Source organism: Micropterus dolomieu, linkage group LG13, assembly GCF_021292245.1.
Source record: "Micropterus dolomieu isolate WLL.071019.BEF.003 ecotype Adirondacks linkage group LG13, ASM2129224v1, whole genome shotgun sequence".
Lineage (NCBI taxonomy): Eukaryota > Metazoa > Chordata > Actinopteri > Centrarchiformes > Centrarchidae > Micropterus > Micropterus dolomieu.
In genome coordinates, this window is record NC_060162.1 from 26,538,873 (window position 1) to 26,558,769 (window position 19,897).

Sequence of the window (19,897 nt, forward strand, 5' to 3'; positions counted from 1 at the left end):
GAAGAGAAAATTGTTGTTTGAGGATTTGAGAACCAATCCAGGCTTTTAACTTTTTAAGGCACGCTTGAAGTTTAGCTAACTGATTGGTTTCATCTGGTTTAATCGATAGATATAAATGGGTATCATCTGCGTAACAATGAAAGTTTATGGAGTGTTTGTAATAATCTTGACCAAAGGAAGCATACATAAGGTGAAAAGGATTTGTCCAAGCACAGAACCTTGAGGAACTCGCTGACTAACTTTGACGCACATGGAGGATTCATTGTTAACATGACAAACTGAGATAGATCTGATAAATAGGACTTAAAATTGCTCAGAGCGGTTCCTTTAATGAAATTTCAACGTTCGAGTCTCTGTAATAGGATTTGATGGTCAGTGGTGATTGCTTCTGTCCATTCACCATGTTATGTTTTATACTCATCATAAAACGATAAACACTTTATCTTCTGTGTTCATTGTGTGTAAATATTGTAAATAATTACCATAGAAATTGTCATGACTCGTGTGCGTAAAACTTTTGATATCATATTCCCTGGATATCCCAAGAACTAGAAGAGTGTCCCATGTTTGCTACATATTTTCGTTCCTAATAACATTTGTTGCTATGACAATAAAACGTTTTCAACTGTCATACAGGTTTGAAAAGTTCCGACAAATGATGTTTTCCTGCTGATATGGATGTCCAATCAAAAAAGGCTCTTATTGTCAGAGTTTGCAGTGTGTGAGAACCAAATTGGACACCAGAGCACAGCAGGTTCAGTTCAGTGATTTAATAAATAAAAGCAAGCACACTTACAAGTCCAAATAAATAAATCCAAAGAAGGTGTAACAACAATCCAAAACAGACAAGGTACAGGAACAAACACAAGCGACAGAGCAACTACAAGCTACAATAATCCGACACAGACTGAAAGGAACACAGGCATTAAATACTAAGGCAAACGAGTGGGGCGGGATCATAAAACAGGTAGATCTCATCAATGTAAGAAACAGAACGGGAAGTAAAACTAGACACAGACAGCAAACACAGACAACTTCAGAATAAACAGGAAACAAGGCAAGACAGATGCCTATCCTAGAGCAAGGACAAGCTAAATCAAAACCTTTATTTAGTCAGAATTGATTGATTACTCATGTTACTCTATACAGACAATAAATTGGAGGCCAGTGCTGTATCATGCAGTCCCATCCCAATAGCTAGAATTCAAAATGTCATTCATAAAAAGGGATATAGTCCGTTTCTTCATTCAGACCTGTATATACTAAAGCATCAAATATGAAAATCCAATAGATATACCCTCTGCAAGGTCACCACCTCTGATAGACTTCTCAGCACATTCAGTTCCTCCTATCCTCAGATTACTACCATTGCACGCATGATATTCAGCAAAGTGTCGTGCCATAGGATAATCTAGATTTTTTAAATTCTGATTCATAAGTAAGCTCCACAACCAAACAGACATCAGACACAAGTAAAACATAACAAGATTACTATGTAAATTATGTTGTGCAATATGCACTTATTCTGGTGGTATAGAACCAAAAATGTGCAAGTTCTTCAGAAACAGTCAACCATGTCTTTTCTTTCTAATGTAAAATATGTTAAGTATTGGTCACTTCTGAGTCATTCTGTACATTTATGCAGCATCTTATTACTCAGCATGACCACAAACTTTGCTCAAGTTAAACTTTTTCAGTTGGCCTTAATGCGTGCTAGACAGAAAAATCTGAGGATTTCTTTTATTCTATATATTTTCAAATTAAGTGATGTATTTATTTATCTCTCCCATGTCCATTTGCTTGAGCTTGTAAGTAAGTAAATAAATAAATAAGCATGATCGATCAAAAAAGTATAAATAAATTGATTGATGGGCACAAACAATTTTTCATTTATTTATTTCCACTTGTACTTTATTTATAATTATTTCCACATTTAATGCCATGTTGCCACGCCTTCTGTGTGATAATGTGTGGTGGTCTCACACAACCTCATCATGGTCTCTCATTAGCTGATAATTCTGGGTTGGGTTGCTTGGCTTACATAGCTGAAGAGCAATACTCTGACTTGTTTTCTTTTTCCTAATCCAGACTAAACAGCTAATGAGAGCCAGGAGAGTCCATAAATAATTATGGAAATAAATATAAATAAATACATTTGAAAATCTATATATGAATAAATACAGAATAATACTATATTCTTTATTTATATCTAGTTGATCTTTTTCTCTATTTATTTTTGGCAAAGTGTATGTATGTCAATTTTGATCATTCTCATTTATTTATTTTCACTTATTGGCCCCCAAAGAGGGTGAAAATGCTGAGAAATTCAATATGGATCAATAGGGAGGTCCCTAATTCCGGGGCCTGACAGGAAGTCCTATCCCACAGATACCATTACTGGAATTAATTCTGTCTGAGGATTGGAAAGGGTCACAGCAGTGTCAATGTTCAGTCAAGCTGTGACCTGACCTTTCTGACTGTCTTCATCTTCTTTAAGCCCCGACTCCTCAAGAAGACTTTGGATTGTCCCGCTAGCCTATTAGCCTGTGAGGTTGGGGGTTGGGGAGTTAACAGATTTATTGGCAGTCTGGGGGCTTTCTGTAACACTCACGAGCGATCAGCGGAAGTGTGAGTTTTGTAATCAATATTTCCAGTTTACCATGTATTTTATCAAATAACAAATTGGATACCAAAATAAATGTTAAATGTAGTATCACGGAAGATCTGGGATATTTTTGTGCGTGTATATTTAATTTCTTGGAATAGGATATATGTAAAATAAGGCAATTCAACAATAAGCACAATTAGCAATTGGCACTCGACTGATTTTGGTTTTTGCGTTCCCAAAATTTCCTCCCAGCCTAGAAGTGAAATTCCACTGTTGGGCGTTAGCATTATTTTTGCCTTTATTTTTACACATTAAGTAAAAAACCTACCACTTAAGATCAAAAGAAATGTGATTTTTCACAGAGATGTTTTCTGTGAAAAAGGCCTATGATTATTGTGTGTGTGTGTGTGTGTGCATAGATATAGATGGACAGTATACTCCCAAGTCTGTGTGTATGTGTGTATATAACCTGTCAGTACAATTGACTTATTCAATATTATTATCATCTGTGTTGTTATGTTATTACAATTATGAATGCAGATACTTGAAGAGTAGAACACAATGGCTGCATCCTCTTGGGGTGGATCATATGTCTGCCTCCCTGGCTCCTTCCCCTTGACAAAAAACACACCATAATCAATGGGGAGTGGTGCTGGGCGAGGCTACTGCAGCTGCCTGCTTGTGATTCGCTGACATGCGCTCTAATTGGATCAAGTAGGAACTTGCTTAGCTGGATGCTTGGGCTGGGATTGGGAGCAGCCTGCAAAGAGAGCACGGACACCGCACCAGACAGGAAGAGAGGCAGAGAGGGAGGAGGCCAAAGGCTGCCCTGCTCACCACTTGGAAAGGAAAGATTGGGAGAGGAGGGGTGAAAGAAGAAAAAAGGGGGAGTATCCAATCTTCTCTGCCCTTCTGTGCTACTGCAGCCCCCCTTGCCCCTCCCTCTCTCTATGATTCTCTTTCTCTCTCTTTCCCCTTACTCATCTGTTTCTGTGGCTGCGCTGAGAGGAAGGGCACCTGCCTCTCCCTGATGATTCAGCCTTTCAGCTACTTGGAGCTCCACAGACAAGACAGCATGTCCCTCCTGCCACTGCAGTGCCTGGCTGTCCTGTCCTCTGCACTACAGCTACTGCAGCTGCAGCCGGCTCATCACGTCAATACCGCCTCTTCTGCCCAAGTGCTCAGGTGAGTGAGCGCTCATATTCCGCCACTGCTCCCCAGTAGACCATGCAGAACATTTAAGATTCTAATTCTCTGGCAATCTTTTTGTTTTTGCCCGCAGCAAATTTGACAATTCTATTTATAGACTCATGGTTGCGTTTCCTCTGAGAAAGCATGAGTAAGGAACTCCTTTCCCTCATGCGCAGAAGGTTGTCTACATACCTCCCAGACTGTTAACAAGGTTCGACTCACTCTGAAGAGCATTTTTGCCTCCCTCTGGAATTCCAACTCTGACTTTGCAACCTCATGATGGAAAACATACTCGAGGAGACTGGTGGCAAACAGCCACAGTGTGATGCTCTGAGTTAATAGTTGAGGTGTTCAGAGACCCTTCATCCAGCAGTTGGTAAGGATGACTGAGGGAATGGAGGACTTCTCTGCTGGGCCAGCTCCCCCTCCTGGATCGGCCTCCCCCACCAGTTCTACTGTTGATCCTGAACAAGTCCCAGAGGAGAAACCAGAGGAGACAGAGGCAGCTGGTGAGAGTGGGGAGGAGGGTGCAGAGGGAACTGCAGAGGGAGGCGGTGGCGGTGATGGGGAGCATTTGGGGGCTCTGGGAATTGTGGCCTTGCCAGGGACCTGCTGTGTGTGCATAGAGATGGAACAGATTAACAATTGCCTGCACTCTGAGAAAATCTGCATTCTGCCTATCCTGGCCTGTCTGCTTAGCTTAGCCCTCTGCACAGCTGGCCTTAAATGGGTCTTTGTGGATAAGATCTTTGAGTACGAACCACCCACACACTTAGATCCTAAACGCATTGGACAGGACCCAATTGTTATATCAGTTGACCCCACGCTGGGGCTAACTGTGTCGATTCCTCATTCATCTCCGTCTCCTGTCTCCTTGACCACCACCATCGCCATTACCCCAGGACATCCTGACGTGTTAGTGGAAGAGAAATCTACACGAGGGCCGTACGTGCCTCAGTCCCCACGAGTGACTCAGTCTGATCCCTCTGTTACACTGAAATACAACGCTGAGCGTTCCACCGTCCCAAAGCAGACTCCCCACCCTCATACAACACAGGAGTTAAACGACATCATCATCCCAACAACCTGTAAGTACCAAACACTTGTTTAGTGAAAGCACTGGGATTGGGTTTTCTTTTCCGACAGGATGTCCTTTGTTCCCAAACCGGCCTTTAAGATCACAATATAGGATGTGGATATGAGATATAAGCTGGAGTCCTGCTAAACCCTGCACTCTGATTTTTATCATTGTATAAAAAGGATTGAAATGTTTTTTTTTCTGTTTTATCATTGATTTCATAAATGCTGTGTTCTGTCAACTGTGCTAGGAAGTGTGTTCAGGTGTTCGCCTGAAAGCAGACAGGTTGTGACTTGCAGAGTGTAGCATCAGGGCCCATGACTAAGCCTCTGAAATATTGCTACACAGATAGGTGTGCAGGAAACAACAGTTCTATTCAAACCTACTTCACCCCTGTAGTAAGTGAATATCATTTCTAACATTCACTCCTTCCTCTTTTAAGTATTAATGATCCCTTAGATTATACCACAATGATTCAGGCACACTACAATAAATGGATTGTTTTATGGTTTTATTTTGGATGTCTTAGCTGGTAGGCAGTATACAATATGGAAGATCCCTAAAATGTGTGGATGCACATTTCCAGTCAAATGAAAAAGTGAAAATCAATAAATGATGACACAGACTGAAACTCCAGGCTGTGGTACAGTGAGACTTCCTGTTTTCTGCCCGTGCTCCATTTCAAGGTCAGAGCCTGCTGGAGGCTAATTGATGCCCCCTCCACCGCAGGGAAAAACAACCCACTAATTCTGTCTGTCTGCCAGTGGCTCGCCACCATGACGTTCCTGTTGTAGTCACATCACTGTGATTTATGACACCGTATCTGGGCCGATCTAAGGTGATGGTGGTGGGTGGGGGTATATTCTGCTTTCATAATCAACCGCACGGATAGATAATCAATACTCTCTTTAGTTAACTGACTGTAACTAACAGCTGTAACTGCACAGTGGGCGAATGCTTAGTGCCAGTTACCTGCTAACAAACGTACTGAAACATTTCACATACTGGTGGTGCAGAGTCAATGTTCTTACCTGCCACTGCAGACAGTTCAAATTTTCAGCAGCTGTACTTAGTTGTTTGCTTGGGGAAGCCAGTGAGGGATAAATGGGTCTCATGCAAGAACATCTTTCTATTCTTGTCCTCCCTTCCTTTTTTCTGAGGTTTGAAGTGTTACAAGTCTGATTCAGCAAACACTTTAAGCCGGACAAAATTGTAAATTGTATTTATAAATTGCTCATTTATAAATAATAACAGCAAAATCCCTAAAATTGCCATATAAGTCTTCCTTTTCCTCTCCGTGTGAGGTTTCATTCACAAAAATGTTACCAAAGATAAAAAAACGAATTTCACACTGTGGAGCTTCAAGTCCTGCTGTTAGACATCTGCAGACAAAAAGATAACAGATGTAGCAGTCATATTTATCAGGAGTCATATATGACGACCTGAAACAATAGAAATTAATAATGATAAAACTGTCAAGGAGAGCATAACAAGTGAAGTGACAAGCTGCTAAAAGCAAAGTGGTCCTTGATTAATCTGAGAGGAGGTCATGTGACTGTCGCAGAGATATTAGACAAGAGATTACTAAAGCCTGCTTCAGGTGATGTTACACTGCCAGGAGCAGCAGAGGACGATGCTGGACAGAAACCTGCATAATGACCCTGAGCCAATCTCTCTAACTACTGAATTGTAGAAGTTACTGTGCTGAAACAAGCCTCAGTAAATGGGCAAGCCATTAGGCCGACGATCTGTTTTAATTCTATACTTTATTTTAGTTGATTGCAGTATCATGTTTGAACTCAAACTCAATTCAGTCAGATTAAAGGAAGAATGATTTTAAATCAAACTTGTGTTTATTTTCTGTGTAGAAGGCAGACTAAATGTACATGACATAGTGATGGTACATTGGGCCAAATCAGTTCGTATAAGTGGTTCTTGCACGAGGCCCTGCTAGTTGGTCAGGTACTTGTGGGAATAGTTTGAAGGCTTTAGTATGCTTTAAATGCCCTAGTTCTGATGTACATTCCCAATCTCTCCCTCAGATCTATTTTGCCTGATGAATCGTACAAATGGGGATAATGGCACACAATTTCAGACAGCCTCTCCTCAAAGGCAAGTGACACAAGTAGCTGTGTGAAGAGTAAAAAAAGAGAGCTTGAGAGAAAAGTTCAAACCTCACCTACTGTCACACCTCCACACATGACAGTCACTGCGTAAAGTGGGCATGACTGTTGGATTGTTTCTTTCGGAAAGTTCTGAAACCGTTGGACGCCCAATTCTGCTATTGGAAAGGGGGATGGTGAACTGGTGGATGGTCTGAAAAGCACTTTCTTTGAAGCACGCTAGCGCCGTGAACCTCTCGCATGTTACCCAGTTGAGAAGCTCCTGCTGGAAGGTGTAAAGCAGTGTTTAGTGACACCATGTGTCAGGGAGGAAGCACATGGCTGCCTACAACCAGGCCAGCCAAGTCTGACGCTAGACAGATTGTGATATGAGATGATGCTGCAAAACTTCAGATGATGTTTAACGTCATCATGTCTTAACATCCAATGCCAGCCAATTTAAAAAAAAAAAAAAAAAGATTTATTTTTACATTTTCTGTGCCTGACAACAATGGGAATGATTAGTGTTCGGGAAATCTTGTGGAAATGGTTAATAAACTGGGTTAGGCACCTAAACACTTGGTTTTACCCTGTGGAGTTGTTTCACCACTAGTAGTAATATGGAGCTATGTTTTCATGAGAGGGTCGCCATGTTGTTTGTAATATGCTTGTGTGATGACGTGGTTGGTGTAATTTACATCCTGCTTTTGGTTTCACATTATTCTGCTGATTGACAGTTGGTCAAGTCAATCTTATTTATATAGCCCAATATCCCAAATCACAACATTTCCTCACACCCATCGGCTGTCATCTGCCAATTGCCAATTTAGCCTGTGGGAGCAACGGCCAATGTTTCAGGGCCTCTGGTGTAGCCAGCAGATATCGGGGATAATGGATATCTGAACCAAGACTTCTTTGTTCATGTGTCGGCCATTGTTTACAATCCGATTAGCAATCCCATCAGCAGAACCAATCAGCTATCATCTGACGACAATTTGAATGCAGATAAATAAAAATCTCATTTTTAGGGCTCTGAGATTGATAGAAAGCTATCATCATCATAGCCGATGGGTTCCAAGATTGCATTTCGGCCAATGCGTTCCGCCTCTTTTGTTGTCCATATGGACTGTTTACCTGCATGCAACCAAAGCCCATTCAAACGTGATTGGACAGTAATACTCGGACAAATACCAAAGAGAGATTTCTGCTGCATCCCAAGTGGTTTTGGTTACTTTCGGTTTCTGTGTTGTGTTCTGTGTTGGTCAAACGTAAATTACCATGAAGGGGAAAATACCAGCGGAGCAATAACGTAACAGCAGCAGTATAGGGCAGGTAGCTTCAAAAAAATTTTATGAATTCATTAAATGATGACTTTAGTCTGGTAATGTTATGACATTTTTCTCATGTCAAAGAACACATACGTGGGAGAAATTCTGCATGTGCTGAAAGTTTCGAACATGAGCAGATAACCTCCTGAAACACAGGAGCTGTTAAAGTCCAGGAGTTTATAACTGACGCCCCAATTTAATATCTCGTCTAGGGTGCCAACATTTTCAGGGCCGGCCTTTTGTAGCCTAATTCTATAAATGACAGGGTTACATAGGGTTACTAAGACCAGTTTGGTAGCCTGATTATTCAACTAGGAAGGAGATTTTGAGCTAAGCTAAGTTATTAGAAAATCCTAAAAGGTGGTGTGCATTGCTGTCTGCCACTACAAACAAATGGTGCCAAAGACAGTTTTCAAATCCTAGACATTGTTTTTTATTATGGATTAATTAACATGTAAACATCATTTAATGTACCTGGTAGAGGAGGAGTTAGTTCTACTGTAATATTTTTATATTAACATTGGATCAAATGACTGTGGAATGTGAAAGGTGTTGCTAAGCAGTGATGACCCCACAGAGAATGACCACTTCTGCAGCTCCCCTCAGCTCTACAGAGCATTTTAACATTTTTACCTCACAGCTTTATTTTCTTTTACAATCCTTAGCTCTACTGTAGGGTTCAGTCTCTGCGCTCTCATCAACCTGGCAGCAGGCACATGTTTTCAGCTCTGATAAAGCCACAGTACATGACCTGCTCGGCAGCAAACAGCAGACAGACAGTTAGAAACTCGCTGGTGAACATAGTGGAGCATTTAGCTGCTAAAGAGAGAACGAAAACCAAATGCCCCTAAAGGTTTTAAGTTTATGTTGTAGAAAGCCCTGGTAGCCATGGAAATTATGACTCCTGTCCGTGGGAATTGAATGCATCTACACAAAGGTGGCTACATCTGTAAGTGCTTTAAAGTGCTTTATGTCTTTTCATTTTGGTCCTACATCAACACCAAGTTGTCATACCCAAGAAGTGGAAAAGTGAAGACATGAACTGTATTTATGAATGAACTTCATTCTTAGGACAGACATGAGTCGCGTGTGTGCATCATATTGTCAAACCAACAGGATCAGCTGAGTTGTGGAAATTCTATTTTTATAATTTAAAATGTAATATACTTATAATATAAACACAGTACTTTAGGGCATCCTAGTGCACTGTGCAGGAGATGAAGTGAATCTGCAGCTCCAGTTTCAGAGTAAGCGTGTGAAATTCTCATACTTGTAACGCTTTCTTTTTTCCTTGGAAGTGAGAAGTTTGTGTCCTAATGAAAACTTGTGCTAGAAACACACAAAAACACCTTGTTGGTCTCAGTGTGCATGGTTTCTGTGATCAATTCTTTTTTTAAAGACAGATTTTACAAAATGCATACAGACTTGGCATGCAAATTCATTAAGAGAAACACAAAATCTTACCTGAACCTTCAGTGGTGTAACTCCTCACCTTGCTGCAGTGATGCAGAAGTGTACGCATGTTAGTATGTTGGGTGTCGTCAAAGGTGAAACACACTTGAAACTTTCAACCAGAAAAGGTCAGTGAAACACTTCCTATTGGCCTCGGAAACAGCAGAGTTTGTGTCATGACCAAACAACTAGTGTCCTTGTCCCCCTTCAGCTTTCCTTCAACCATTCTCACTTCCCCCAGACCTGAAAGAAGTTTTCCATGACATATGCTGCCTTCCAGACAACACAGAACTCCAAAATTTCTGACCCCCGACTTAATCTCCGAGTTCCTACTGGTGAACTTGGGGCAAATCCATCTAACCCGACTTCTTCAAGAAGCAGATCTCTGATGTCACCGTAAACCATCAACTAAAAGGCAACGTAAAGTATATTTGCCTGTATTTGATTTAAATAATACCTACAAAACCTGTTCTGTATGTAATTTAATGTTGAAATATGTCACTGATCTTATTAGGTGGCTTGTTATGGTAAATCTCTGAAACTCATCTTTTCTGCACAAACGTTATTCAGGAAAACATAAAAAATGCTGTGAAATACTGTGAAAACATTAAGAAATATACATTTACTGACTTTTTCAGTAGAGATGTTCGGCCACTGAAATTAATCGGCCAAAAATAGCAAAAAAGCACTTTCGGTGTTCGGCCTAATAAGTCAAAAGACCGAATAAATTTTACCGAACAATTACGTTGACATGTCGGCAGTGTGGAAGCATTTTAAAGTGTCCGAGAAAGACACCGTTTGCAGACACTGTTCTGCTGAATTGTCTCCTAGCACATCATCCCCATCTGTGGCTGACTTTTTAGAAAAGGCAACAAACGGTCTGACCCGCTTTGAGTGTTTCTGTCACTCATTTCTGAGAAGGCAATTAAGCTAGCCGCAACTACATTTGGAGTTAACACATATTCAAGCCTTTATGGTAACTGAAACGGCCCAGAGCGAGCTGACAGGCAGGTTAGTGACTTCATTGTTAGTTTCTCTCTTTACAAAGACAAGTGTTACAAAAATTCTGCACACTTGGCAAAACAGTTTACCCCTGCTTTCGTAAAGAAGATCTGGATCTCGGCCCGCTGTTGGTGTCACACATGTCTGCTGCGTCTTCTAAACAAAACAAGGAAGGGAGTTTACTGACGTACGAGACAATGTTTTACGTGAAAAAACGATGAAAGGTCAAACTTGCAGTTGCGATGGTCAGTCAAAATTGTGCTGAATTCAGTCGGGGATTGGTTGAATTTGTGTGTGGGAATGACATTAAATGCTTCGATGAGCGGAGCCTGATTCGACTGTCATTTTCACAATCGAATCTTCGCAGCGAAACGAGGATCATGCCATTTAGGCGATATAGGGCTGCTCAACATCAGGAACTTGCTGTAGAGAAGGAGCCTTAACTTCACCGTTGTTGTGCCAAGTTGTACAAGTAGTACAAGACTGGTGAATGGCAGGCGAGCCCCCCCGCAACAAACACAGTACATGATTCGACTATTGGCAAGACTTGACAATTCTGATTAGACTATGTAAATCCTTTGTCAGGGACAGCCCTAAACCTTAATAGCATTGTCAATACTTCTTGTGGTCATTTCACAGTAAAAGCTCGTGACTGCCTTCCCATTAAAATGTGTTGATCATGGAACATGTGCAGGAAGTGATAAGTTGGTAGACACTTTTTTGTATCAGAGATCTAGCAAATGTTTAGCTTTGCAAATGTGTCTTGTGTTCTGGAAAATTTATTTGAAATGACCAACTTTGTAATGCCCGGCATCTCTATAGATGCTCAAGTAGCAGTTGTTGCCATGTGTATTTCTGCAGTGGCATAGTTTCTATGTTTTTGGTTGCTGAGAGTACATTCTCATAAATAAATCAAAGCTTTTTTTCAAGGTTTCTTTAAACTTTAATGGAACTGGCAACAGAGCACAGATAGCCAGATGCCAAAATATTTTTAGAAATGAAAATCCAACAGTTTATTTCAATTTATTTAGGCAAACAGCCTATGTGTAGTCATTGTGTTGGATGTAGACTGGTGATGTTTTTACACATTGATTTTTTTACTTTCAGATTTAGGTTGAATTTTGTTGGTGTTCACAAAATGTGTTACATTCACGTTTCGTCCAAATTTTCACCTTCACAGATGTGACTGCAGTGATTCCAGTTAATCATGCGGGGAGATTTCTGCTGGTGCAGTGCATCATGGTTTGTCCTTGACAACACTTGACAGAAACACCATCCACTGCAGTAGACCGCAAATACAACCCCAGCTTTGCCCAAAGAGCCTGAACAGCAGAGAAGTGAAGCGGCCTGTTGGCTAAACTCCAGTACTGTGTCACTGCTCACTGGTTTAATGTTTCTGATCTACCAGCAAAAACTAAGCAGGGAACCCTGCATTCCTCTCTGCACTCCATCAGGCACGATGAGGATGAAAATGGCGGCTGTGCTTTGAGCAGTGTAGCTGAAACCCCTCAGCCGTGGTAACTGTGGCACCTTTGAGAAACCCCACTGCACTGAGCAGACAGGCTTGTTTCTAATGCATCACTGATTACGGATTAATATTTCTACAGTCAACAGTAATGGCGTTGTATGTTTTGAAGTTCACAAAAATAATCAAAGTAAATGCAATCAAATTTCTCTTGAAGCTGAGCTTGCACATCAAATGCCATATTTATTTATTACAGTCCCAGCATCGATTGAAACACTTTCATTAAGAGTTCATGTTTGAGAAAGACATGAATGGAATGAAGGTTCTGATTCAGCTTTCTTAGTGTTACATATCTTGCACCCTCATCATTCTTTCTTTTATCAGGCACAGTTATCTGAGGTAGCTGCTTGTTGCCGGGGGGTTACACCCATGCTTGTTGCAGTGCTGAAATGTGCTGTGTTATACTGAGATAATGCCCCTACGTGTAGGCAAGAAGCCGATTGTGCTCACTGTCCTCATCCACCGCCTTGAGGCTTACTTCCTGTCACTGTGTGGTATGTCTGCATTCATGAAGAATCATTAAATGATGAATGAAAAGAGGGGCAGAGAAGTTGTTGATATGTGCAATATTCAGCATGGATGGCTGAGTGAAGCGGCAGGAAACTGACGTGTGGACCCAAATGCAGACACTTGTGAGGTGGATGCAGTTTTCAAAAAAGGGATTTATTAAATCAACAAAACAGGCTTACGTTGGAGCACTAGGCAAAGTCCAAACAGTGGAAAATCCAAAAAGCAGATATAATCCAGAGCACGGGCAGAACACTCACATATGACGAGGAGGCAACAAAGACAGAACAGAGGGCTTAAATACACACGCAAACGAGAAGAGAAGAATGCACACATGAAACACATCAGGTAATCAAACAACAGGAAACAAAGCTACAGTAGACACATGAGAACTGATCACTACCAAATACCACTGGAAGAAAGCTCATGGGAACACACAAGGACAGAATTACCAAAGTAAAACAGAAAACCTGGAACGACTGCATAAGAGAACAAAACCAGGTCAGGGAACAGAGACAAGATCGAACAGGAAACAGGACTATACTAAACATGGAGACATAGGACTAAGGACTAAGACACGGACTACTTTGGAATAAACAGGAAGCAAAGCAAGACACAGACACAAGGGAGAGAATGGACAGGGCACAAAAACAAACTGTAACTTGATGCAAGAACAAACCACTGACAAAATACAGAACCAGATGACATGGACAAGACAGACTGACAAATGGACACAAACCAGAACAAATGACAAGGGACCAGGAAGAATAAACAGAACACATGTAATCTCTAAATGGGAAACAATGAAATCCAAACCAGATCTAAGAACTAAGACACAGAACCAAGACTAAGCACTAAGATATAAACTAAGAACTAACATGAGAAAAGGAAAGAGACAGAACAGGTAAAGACTAAACATGCAACTAAACATAAAAACAAAACAAGGCTGCACAGAAGAAACACAAAACCCCAAACCATGACAGACTAAAAACAGGAAAAACATCTGCAACAATGACTATTTTCTTATAACATTGTAACATATTGTTGCAATGTAATGAGAATTTTTCTACCACCATCTATGATACAGTGACCCAGAGGACACGCTGCTGTTGAATCTAATACTACTTGACTGTCTACAATGCGGACCTGCAACTTTGAGATTTCACACTAGCATTTCACATTTGAAAGAGGAGCTAGATAAGTTTATCAGGAAGCCGTGTTGTTTAGCTCATGTTTATTTAACATGTCCCCTTAATCATTTCCGGTGCACCGACTTTAACTACAGACAAGTGGCTCACAGAAATATTTAGAAGAATGTGTTAAACGCTGTAGTTTAAGTTCTCATTAATGTTAGCGCTCTTCCACTGATAACCATTAGCTTTGTGGCAAATGTAATTTAACAATGTGGAGTTCACTGCTGTAAGTGATGTTAGAAAATATTTAGAAGTGATGAACGATGGAGAAATGAGGGGACTGTTTATTAGAACTGCCACACTGTTTCAGAAATAAATCTACAATCACGTCTGTCAGGAGCGTAGCCTCCAACTCTCACCTTGCGGGAGAGGGCTATATCACAAACGGAGGGTTAGTGAGTCATGAATGTTTTCAGGAGCGGTAAGGTGATGGGGCCTATTTTAAGTTTATTTAAGTCATGTATTTAACCTGATGAATGACCAACTCACCGGGAACACAGCCTGCTCTGGTAGACTCAGGTCAGCTGATTGTTGCGGTGCATCAGTGTTGTCAACAGGGGAGTTTCAGAGCGCCCTCTGGTGGGCAAACTATGCACCACTCATGACATGAGTGAAGGATCCGACTCCTTGTTTATTCTTTAATAGTCATAAATCAGCGGTTATAAATACCGATTTTTCTATAATTAGCTCATAATGGCCAATAATATTTACACAATGATAAATGGGTTGGGCTCCAGTTAGAACTATAGTATATTGCACCGGATAACTTTAGCAACTGGTTGGCATTAGACGGAAAGCCAATGTTATTTAACTGGAGCCGACTAAAACACAAAATCACAATATATTTCACAGCTTTGCAGTAATTAGTTTACCTGTCCAATAGGATGAAAGCCAAGTCTGGGTACGTTTTTATATCCAAAACAAAAAGGAGGTCTCTGAAATGGAGTCCGTCCTGATGTGTTTTTGCCCGCGCACACATACACAAACACACACACACACACACACACACACACACACACACACACACACACACACACACACACACACACAATTACACATAAAAAAACCCATAGTAAATCATGGTTAGAAAAATGAAAAGTGTAAAAGTATTTAAAAAGATAATCATTGTTCTACCAGGACACAATTATACCAGTGTTTCCACATGCGGGATTGGTAGCGTGTAGTGCTTAGCCGTATGTTAGTTAAGCCCATTATTATTTCATTTTGTGACCCATTAAGCCGGCACATGAATTTAAACATTAGGTTTCTTAAAACAGCATGGAAGGTCCTTACTCTTGCAGCCACAAATATCTCACTTGCACTACACCATCTTGGTCTTGTGAGTAATATTCTCACTGCGTCATTATATGCTACTTTGAGTTTCAAAAGAATTGCCTTTCTATAATTTGACCACAAGTGCGCAGTATAGAACGGTGTGCAATATGCTTTAAACAAAAATATCTTTACACCAACTGTGCATGCCCTAAATTTACGTAAGAGAATATTGGCTTGTGCATACATCATGCGACACGGCCTATAAATACCTTCATCTGTCATTTTAGCAGTGATAAAATGACCAAGGTATTTCACCCTATTACAGACACTAAGCTTATTGCTAGCCAGTTTAAAATCAGGATGGTTCAAACATTTATCATCTTTAGTTCTGCAGATCATGACGACACTCTTATTGGCGTTATATCTGATATCATGTTCCACACCATATACTGAACAGATTGTAAGAAGCTGCTGTAATCCAGCACTACTTGGGCTAAAAACCACAAGGTCATCTGCATACATAATATGGTTCACTATTGAATTACCAATCATGCACCCAGTATTAAAGGCTCTCAACTGCATGGACAGATCATCCATATAGAGATTAAAAAGAGCAGGTGACAAAATACCCCCTTGTCTGACTTGATTGCTAACCCCAAATAAAGCTAAGACACTATTGCCCCATTTCACTTGCATAATCTGGTGGGCATACCAGTAAACCAAAATTCTCACAATATACTTGGGCACCCCTCAACACAGGTGACAGGGACCAGGGCTAACGAGGCAGGTAGAGAGACAGCAGGGGGAAAAAGTATTTAGTGGACAAGCAAGCAGAGGAATTACTGGGGGAACAGACACAAGCAAACAGATCACAAATAAACTAACACCAACAAGGAACACAGACAGAACTCAGAGCAGACATGGGTAAAACAACAACCTACACAGAAGTACACAGACCAGTGGCCTGTGGCCTGTACTACGAAGCGGGGTACCTGGCTTATCCAGGTAACTTAAGAAGTAACGTTGGGTGTAACTTCCCGGTTAACCCGTACTACGAAAGGTGCATAGGTGTTACCCGAGGTCTGTTGCCATGGCAATTTACGCTGCATCTCTAAACTGCTCCGAGCAAGTTTTGTTCGTGGTTAAATGTGTGACTATAATGTCAGAGAATATTCAAGTTTTTTACTTGTAGATGAATTCTGTCTCGGATTATTCCCCCTCCCCACTGACTAGTTTTTTTCTATTACAATGGCCCTTATGTGCAGTTTTACCTTTACATCTTAATCATATTACACATAAAAGAAGAGCCCATAAAATACATAATAGAGATTTAAACAACAATAAGAACACTGTGAAGATAATTAGGCTACAAATTTACTCAATGTGATGCCAACAAGCCTCCCTGGCTTTGTCGTCCGCCAGATATTAGATTTAGTCGTTAACATGTCTTTACATTCATAATTTCCTGACACTACCAACATGCATTCCTCTGGAGAAATACGGAGCATGCGCCATTGCGAAAAAACTCTGCCTGCACGGCCGAACACGCCCCTTTTATGCGAACACGCACCAACTCCAATTAAGTTAACACGGGGTTAACACGGACTCAACTAACCAACATCTTATCCACCGTTTAACTCCAGTGTAGCGGTCAGAGTTTGTCAACCCTGAGTTTACCTGATAACCCCGAGTTAACTTTGAGTAGGTTGAACTCCCTTCGTAGTACGGGCCACAGGAGTAACACTAAGACATGAAACCAAAACCCTGAGAAACCTAAATCAAAACACAGGGTAAACAAGACACGGCTAACAGGCAGAATGTGACAGAAAGCTTATGTATGGCTTGGTGTACCTCATGTGACATAATCACCATTGATTCCATCGAAGTATTACTCTCAGTGTGTTCTACCTTATACAAATCAGTGTGAATACAGTTGAATAAGGTACTAAAGTGCTTTCGCCATGACTCTATTTGTCTGGTCCGGAGATTCCTTCAGCAGTGCATGGTAGAGATATCTTGCAGAACTCTCACGTCTTTCCAAAAATCATTAACATTGTTACCTATGAGCTTCTTTGCCATGGAATCAGCCCTCATGGCCTGTTCATTTTTACATATAAAGCGAATGGCATACTTATATCTTGCATTAGTGAGCTTCTTATGATCAAACACAGGACCTTGTCGAGGTCTACCAGCAATAGCCCATGATTTAGTGGCCTCCCATGCCTCCGTATGATATCCAGCTACATACTCCTTACAGCCAGGCTTGTTGTTATGGTTCTTATTTTTATGTTTAAAATAGGGCTTAGTGCATTCATACAGAGCATGAACTATGTCAGCATACATGGAGCATATATCTCTCCTATGCTTCTCATCCTCACAGTTAATATCCCTACACAAGATTGCATCTAGAGGTAGTTGGATATTACCAAATGACTTATCTGTATGTGCATAATAGGCAGAAATGTCTTCCTTTTTGAGTGTTGAACAGTCTAATACTTCTGTGTTGACACTGTTTCCACATCTGGATAGCACAGGTATGTGTTCAGCATTTATCACTATAGCAGGAGGTGTATGATCACACGTTGTTACCCCATACAAAATGCTCATACGCCCCAGTGAGGCATGTGCATCAGCTGTACTGATACAGTGGTCCAGCCATGATGTAGTGTGCCCGGCCTCGCTAATGTAAGTATAACTGTCTGTGGGCAACAGTACTCTGCTTGACAATATGAGATTACTATCTTCACAGAATTTAATTATATGTTTGGCAAATAGTGACTTCTTATCAGAGATATCCGCATTTATATCTCCAATGACACAGACACAAGAGGTGTTACTGTTTTGAATAAGGGAACTGATGAAGGCAAGCCTATTTAAATATTCATCCTTATTCTGACAGCATTCATATGGTGTGTACACATTTAAGATAAAAAAAACTCCTTGTTATTGCAGACAAAATGCACACCAATCTCCATCAAGCCTAACCACATTTATTAATGAGTCTAACTTCTTATTGCATAGGACAGCCACGCCCCCTGATATCCTACCCCTGACTATTCCCATGCTAAGGTCAATTGTAGACTCCCCAGCCCCATGAAAGTCATCACTGAGAGAGTTTAAACATTCCAAGTCAATGTCTCTTGCATACAGAGTAGGCCTATATCACAGATCTCCAGAAGGTTGTCAACAACTTGGCTGCGCGCCTGATCTCCTGCGTTCTGCCCCAAACGTAGGCCACGACAGTTGTACGACACAATCCGAATATCCATTTACTGGGACTTAATGAGTGCCCATGGCACCAGTATGCTCGATCAGTCTCCCCGCAGCTGATGCAGTGTTTGACCCGATAACTGCAGCCCTGCGCGGCTCATGATATCACCGTACTGGGCACGACACCTGATCATACATTTCGTTAACCTCATCACATTCAGCAGTAACTTTGAATGAACCGCATCTACTGTGCACTGTGTCAGTATTTTGGCAGGCAACTCCCGTCCCAGTTTTTCCTTGAGATAGCCAAAAAAGGTTTCAGCGTCTAGATCTGGTGAAAACTTGGAAGCAAAAACACTCACCAACTTAGTCTTAGTCCGCTCTGATATTGCCGATAGTTCCAGTTCCAATAATAGGTTTAGTGTTACCGGTTTTCTTTCTCTGCCAGTGATGGCAACATGACTCCATTTTGGAGAGCCTGTCAATGATGTTAATCCACTGGGACCATCCGTTGCTGTAGCACCCTCCACGCTTGGAGCAGTGGCCCCCGTTGCAGCTGCCAAGCCCAAGGTTCCCACCGGTGCGGCCTGGGTGGTGTGGCAGGGGGCCAGGTTAATAGAACACTCCTATACACCCACACGGCGATTAATTTCCATTGTAATCAGGCAGATCTTTATGTTGTTGACATCTTTCTGTGTCCCTTTATGCGAGACGTTCCTCTGTGTAGTAGAGCATAGTTCAAACAACACTTTCTTGGAGGACGCTATCCACTCGGGAGTCAAGAGTGTTTGTAGCCAGGAGGACAATCTCGTCCTGGCTCAATGTCTTAATTTTTACAGCAAGAAAATTAAGTAACTCATCTTCCACAATGATTTTTCCGTCAACTTTCTTATAAATCTCTGGTTTTACTGGAGACCGGCTGAAGACCTGAACACCATGAGTAGTGTCTGCTATGACACCCTTTGTCATTTCACAAGTCTGTGAAAGCTTTGGCTCAATGTTTGCCAGATTAACAGCACTTTCTTTCTGTTTCATGCAACAGATTAAAAAGCTGGTATATATAAAGCTTTTGTTGTTTTTTAACCTTATGTGGAGTTTGTGTTGAAGTCTATGTTGTAATGGGAGCCAGTAATTTTTTGGTGTTAATGGACTCCATTTTGCTACGTAAACGAATGGATTTCGCATTTAATCCTACCCAATCACACAGGAAGCAGCCTACTGGCAATGAATAGTTCATTTTTATATGAGGTTACAACCCACTCACAAACAGACAATAAAAAAAAAACGTCATATAGCCCCTTTAACTATGAAAATAATTGATCAGGAAATAGTTAATCAAATAAAAATCTGTTACTCACCATTGATATGACATGAATAAGTGCTAGATCACCATTGTGAGTTGACTGTCTATTCATCAGTCTTCTGG

General features: G+C 41.1%; 2 protein-coding genes across 9 annotated transcripts in view; one reads left to right on the forward strand and one right to left on the reverse strand.

The window, feature by feature from the left end:
• Positions 1 to 19,897, reverse strand: part of LOC123981550 (WD repeat-containing protein 7) — a 190,394-nt gene that overhangs the window by 135,070 nt on the left and 35,427 nt on the right. The window lies entirely within an intron of this gene.
• Positions 3,433 to 19,897, forward strand: part of LOC123981564 (pro-neuregulin-3, membrane-bound isoform-like) — a 580,451-nt gene continuing 563,986 nt past the window's right edge. For 4 of the 5 annotated variants that reach the window (XR_006827790.1, XM_046066480.1, XM_046066479.1 and 1 more), the window contains exons 1-2: positions 3,433 to 3,793; positions 3,891 to 4,887. Coding sequence is in view for 4 of the 5 variants with exons in the window: in XM_046066480.1 (XP_045922436.1) it covers positions 4,182 to 4,887 (706 nt within the window). In the remaining variant the exon portion in view is untranslated. Of the gene's footprint in view, positions 3,794 to 3,890; positions 4,888 to 11,941; positions 12,725 to 19,897 lie in introns of those variants that run through there. The other variant, XM_046066482.1, reaches the window with a different exon arrangement.